Here is a 5,892-nt window from a genome sequence, read left to right on the forward strand (position 1 = left end):
GGGGTCAGTGCCAGGGTGGGCAGGGCGGGGTCAGTGCCAGGGTGGGCAGGGCGGGGTCAGTGCCAGGGTGGGCGGGGCCGGGTGTTGGGGTCAGCCCACGGTCCAGGGACTCACAGCTGTCTGGCTGTTGTCCCCGAAATGGAGCCACTGCGTGGTGACCCCCCTGGAATCCCAGCCAGTCTGGAGGCCCAGGCCTGAGGATGGAGGCTGGAGGTTCGCTCCCCTCGATGAAGACGGAGGGAAGCAGTGGTTCAGGGCCAGGCGGGAGGCCTGGACATTTCCTGGCCCGGGTGTCCTGAGCCTGAGGCTCACGTTACACTCCTGTCCAGGTAGAAGACGGACAGACAGCTCTTTTCTTTGGGTCTCCCGGCTCTGGGCAGTCGTGAAAGGCCAGGCACCGAGTGAGGTCCTCTGGGATCCGGCACCATCCCTCCGACTGCTCTTCAGGACCCCTGGTCGCCAGGACTAGCTCCGTCCCGGGGTCCAGGTGCTCCTTGCTGGGATGGCTTGTCCCACGTGGCTTTTTTTCCCCATCGGCCTGGGTGCTGTCCCTGAGCTCTTCTGCACAAGGCTAGCGCTCTACCAGCTTGAGCCACAGGGCCACTTCCAGCCTCTTCTGTGTATGTGGTACTCATGCATGCTAGGCAAGCACTCGCCACATTCCTAGTCTGTCTAGTTAATTTTAGGGTACTCCTTGAAACCGTTAATTTTTATTTATTTTTGGCGATCATGGGGCTTGAACTCTTGGCCTGGGCACTGACCCTGAGCTCTTTAGCTCAAGGCGAGTGCTCTATCACTTCTGGTTTTCTGGTGATTAATTGGAGATAAGAGTCTCGTGGACTTTCCTGCCCAGGCTGCTTTGAACCATGATCCTCAGATCTCAGTCTCCTGAGTAGCCAGGATGACAGGTGTGAGCCACCAGCGCCCGGCTGAAACCATCCATTTTTAACTGAGTGCCTCTGTATCCAAGGCAGCTCACATTCTTGGGAAACATATTAAAAACTTGATAAATTTAATAGTGTACAGTTACTTTCATAGATGGACAGAAAGACTGAGATGCTGGTTTTACATCCGTGTATTAATCATGACCTTATTTAAATCACAGCCAGCTTAATTACATACTAGCTATACTGACTTTATTCATAAGCTCTAGCTATAAATCCAAGACATATTCATACCATCTGCTACTTACTCGAGCCTTCTGAGGTATGTCTTAATATCTTCTCTTTTTCCATTTTGGAACAAACATTGAAGACAATGTTTACTTTCTAAATCCTTTCTTATCCAAATAAACCATTTTTGTTTCCTGTTTCTTTCTCTTTACATTTACTAATCATGACTCTAATCATGACTCCAAGACACACTTAGTCTCACCACCAAGCTCAGATGAGCTTCTTTGTGGCTTGAGTTTGAAACTGCCTGTTTCCTTCTTTTTCTTTTCTTTCTCCTTCCTTCCTTCTTTTCTTTACATTCTTTTATTTTCTGTCTTTTCCCTTTGACTTGCAGAGCCAGTTATCAGAAAATCTTTAAAACAATTTTGTGGACTGGGAAGGTGGCTCAGTGGTAGAGTGCTCGCCTAGCATGCAGGAAGCCCTGGGTTCGATTCTTCAGCACCACAGACACAGAAAAAGCCAGAAGTGGCGCTGTGGCTCAAGTGATAGAGGGCCAGCCTTGAGGAAAAAGAAGCTCAGGGACAGTGCCCAGGCCCTGAGTTCAAGGCCAAGGACTGGCAAAAAGAAAAAATGGTCAAGAGGCACATTAGCATAGGAATTGACCTTTAAATACTTGCTGGGCAGGTGGAGATGGAAGGAAAATCCACCAAGTGGCTAAGATGGGGGAAAAAAATCAAATCAGGGGGCTGGGAAGGTAGCTTAGTGGTAGCGTGCTTGCCTAGCATACATGAAGGCCTGGGTTCAATTCCTCAGCACGACATACACAGAAAAAGCCAGAAATGGCGCTGTGGCTCAAGTGGTAGAGTGCTAGCCTTGAGCAAAAGAAGCTCAGACACAGTGCGCAGGCCTGAGCTCAAGCCCCAGGACCAGCAAAAAAAAAAAAAAAAGTCAGGATGGTAAGACAACTTGGTGGTGCATTATTAAGCAAGCAAGCAAGTGGACAATCAGCAGACAGACAAGCAGAATGGCATGGTACACAGCAAGCGGGGGAGGAGACTAACTCTGTAAGACAAGGAAAGCTTCTAGAGCCCGGCCGGAAGGCTTAGGAGGCAGGAGAGACAGGCAGGAGTCGCATAGAGGAGAGCTTGAACACGTAGAACCTCTAGCCATTTACCACTGTGTTAGCAGAATCTGCAGCAAAAATAAGGCATTGTGGCTTTAAAGAGCTGAGTGGGTGGACATCTAAGACCCCACTCTGAAGGGGTCAGGAGCACGCACTAGGGTCTGGCCAGTGTAAAAGGCCACGGGGACGGACAGTGTCCCTGTCCACGCACGGTCTCTCAGCGCGCGAGTCAAATTCTCCATTCTGGCATCACTGAGACGAGAGGTGACCGGCCCAGGAGGCGTGGGGACCCTCCGGGGTGAGTTAGGGGCTGTCACAGTCCCTCACCAGAGGAGAGGGGGAGGGGGCGGCGGCGTGAGGGATGCAGGGCGGCGGGGGTCTGCGTGGATTTCCTCCAGTAGCTGTAATGCCCACCAGGAAGCCCCGGCCATGGCGGCGTCCCTGCCCCGGCCCGTGACAGAGCCGTGTGTGTGGTCGCTGGGGCGGCCTCCTCCCAGCGGGGTGCCGTGGATTACGCCACGCTCAAGCTGTGCTGTCTGCACAGGACATGTTTATCACACCCTGCAGCTTGTGCAAGGGCCAGACTTATCAGACAGCAGATCTGAAGGCAGGAGTTCCTTCCTCCCCGTGCTGAGAAAGGGTAACCTGACTCAGTGAGGAAGTGTGTGTGTGTGTGCATGCCGTGTGTGTGTGTGTGTGTGTGTGTGCATGCTGGATCTTGAACTCATGGCCTAGGCATCAACTCAACATTTTTTTTTTTTGTTGGTCGTGGGGCCTGAACTCTGGGCCTGGGTGCTGTCCCTCAGCTCTTCAGCTCAAGGCGAGCGCTCTACCACTTGAGCCACAGTGCCACTTCCGGTTTTCTGGTGGTTCATTGGAGATAAGAGTCTCATGGACTTTTTACTGCTCAAGCTGGCTTTGAACCACGATCCTTATCTCAGCCTTCTGAATAGCTAAGATGACAGGCATGAGCCAGGGGAGCCCGGCAACTCTCAACTTTATCTTGCAAAAGGCTGCCACTCTATCACTTGAACTACAGCTCCACTTCTGACATCTTTTTCCCCAAAGAATCTCAGAGCCTTCTTCTTGGCCTGGCTTCAAACCTCCATCCTCACATCTCAGCCTCCTGAGTAGCTGGGATGACAGGCGTGAGCCACCAGTGCCGGCAGCTCCATCTCCAGGACAAAGACAATATGGGAGCCACACAGTGGTAGGTTTTTTTTTTTTTTTTAACTGCATTTTTTTTTGTTTGTTTGTTTCTTTTTTGGTACTGGGTATCAAACTCAGGACATTGCACTTGCTAGGCAAGCGTTTTGCCACTGAGCTACATCCCAGCCCAGCAGTGGTAGGAAAGCCTGTAATATCTGGCTGATTATTCGCTGAGGACGGCATGTATAGAACTTGACATTGGCAGAGCGTTCACAGCTCACACCTGGAATCCCAATTACTCAGGGGGCTGAGATCGGAGACTCACGGATCAAAGCCAGCCCAGGCAAGAAAGCCCAGGAAGCACTTATCCTCAATTATCCAGCAAAAAGCTGGAAGTGGAACTGTAGCTCAAGAGGAAGAACACTAGCCTTGAGCAAAGCAGCTCACGGACAGCACCCAGGGCCACGGTTCAAGTCCCAGGACTGGCAAAATGAAAATAAATAAAACAGTAACAAACGAAAAACTAAAAAGGCTCTGGTGATTAGGACAACCTTATCACGCAGAGTCAGGGAAAAGACATCTGTACCAGAAACTGCACAGAGATCAAGCATGTTTCCAGTCACGCCGCAGACCCAAATAAGCTGTAAATTTCTTGGGTCATTTGTCCACCAGGCAGAGCCCAAACTGTCTTTGCATGTCTCACCTGACAACGTGTAGTCAGACTCCATTCACAGCTGTGAGTGTCCAGAGGGAGACACTTCAGGTCACAGCCTGTCTGAGCTGGAGTTCATCTATAAAGCACTTGGAAACACTGGACACTAAAGCAGGGTCCGCTCCCCGTGCTGTCTGCATGGGTACCCCGCCCCCTGCTGGGCACAGCGTGGTCTGCAGCTCACCTTGCCGTCCACGCCCACAGGCTGCAGAGGTACTTGGTGCTTCCAGGCAGCCTGGGGTTGGCAGAGCGGCTCAGAACCTAGCCAGTGAATTAGACGAGCTGGCCCCATGCGCAAGGCTGGGCACAGTCCCAAATAAAATAAAGACCAGGAAAAGCTCCGCTAATCCGGGAACCATGCCTGTGGAGCTGTTCCTGGTGATTCTGGGAACTGGGGGTCTTCTAGCCAGTGTAACTCTTGGTATGAGGAACAAACTATAATTCAAACTTACCAATTATAATGATATCGTCATGAAGAGGAAAACTTACACAACAAAGAAAACACATAATGTTTTATTCTCATGATAAATATGACTCCTGATATTAAGTGTCAAAATTACGAATGGCCTGACCTACGAATACCAGGGGATAGTTTCATATATCCTCAGTAAGGGAAAAAAAATAGCATATATTAGTCTGGAAGTTGTATGGACCACAAAAAAAGTGGGCTAGAAAGGTGGCTTAGTGGCAGAGTGCTGGTCTGGTATGCATGAGGCCCTGGGTTCAATTCCTCAGCACCACATAAGCAGAAAAAGCCGGAAGTGATGCTATGACTCAAGTGGTAGAGCGCTGGCCTTGAGCTGAAGAGCTGAGGGACAGCGCCCAGGCCCCACAAACAACAGCAAAATTATAACAACAACAAGAACACTATTTTTTTTTTTTTTTTTGGATCTGGTCGTGGGCCTGAACTCTGGGCCTGGGCACTGTCCCTCAGCTCTTCAGCTCAAGGCTAGTGCTCTACCACTTGAGCCACAGCGCCACTTCTGGCTTTTTTCTGCTTATGGGGTGCTGAGGAATCGAACCCAGGGCCTCATGCATGCAAGGCAAGCGCTCTACCACTGAGCCACCTTCCCAGCCCCAATAAGAACACTATTATTAATACCGAAAAAAACCACACAAAGGCCCAGTACTGGGAGCTGACACCTGTAATCCTAATTAGGAGGTTGAGGTCAGAGGATTATGGTTCAAAGCCAGCTGAGACAGAAAAGTCAATGAGACATTTATCTCCAATTAACCACCAAACAACCAGCTGTGAGCTGAGGCTCAGGTGGTAAAGCACTAGCCTTGAGCAGAAAAGCTCAGGGAGAGCGCCCAGGCCCTGAGTTCAAGCCCAATGACCAACCAAAAACAACAAAAAAGAGCAATAGCCCCCCCCCCAAATATACAAGGAAACGCATATACAAATTTACAAGGAAATGCAGGGTGGTGAACACCTGGAAACCTAGGTATTTGAGATGAAGAGGTTGGAGGATTGAAAATTTGAAGCCAAGGCTGGGAATGTGGAAAAGTTCATATCCAGCTTTAAAAAAGTCCAAATAGCAAAAGCATTCCTATGTAATAAGAGTACTGCCATGGGCTGGGAAGGTGGCTCAGTGGTAGAGTGCTTGCCTTGCATGCCTGAGGCCCTGAGTTCGATTCCTCAGCACCACATAAGCAGAAAGAAAAAAAGCTGGAAGTGGCACTGTGGCTCAAGTGGTACAGCACTGGCCTTGAGCTGAAGAGCTGAGGGACAGCGCCCAGGTCCAGAGTTCAGGCCCCAAGACTGGGTCCCCCCCCCAAAAAAAAATAAGAGTACT

At 50.3% G+C, this 5,892-nt stretch overlaps 1 protein-coding gene across 1 annotated transcript in view; it reads left to right on the forward strand.

Annotated features, from left to right (window-relative positions):
* The window catches only part of LOC105994674 (leukotriene-B(4) omega-hydroxylase 2-like), a 6,377-nt gene extending 5,908 nt beyond the window's left edge, over positions 1–469 (forward strand). Inside the window, exon 10 of the mRNA XM_013028302.1 lies at positions 330–469. Within this exon, the coding sequence (XP_012883756.1) occupies positions 330–469 (140 nt within the window). The remainder of the gene's footprint in view (positions 1–329) is intronic.
* Positions 470–5,892: the final 5,423 nt, after the last annotated feature.

This window comes from Dipodomys ordii, unplaced genomic scaffold (genome assembly GCF_000151885.1).
Source record: "Dipodomys ordii isolate 6190 unplaced genomic scaffold, Dord_2.0 Scaffold108, whole genome shotgun sequence".
Lineage (NCBI taxonomy): Eukaryota > Metazoa > Chordata > Mammalia > Rodentia > Heteromyidae > Dipodomys > Dipodomys ordii.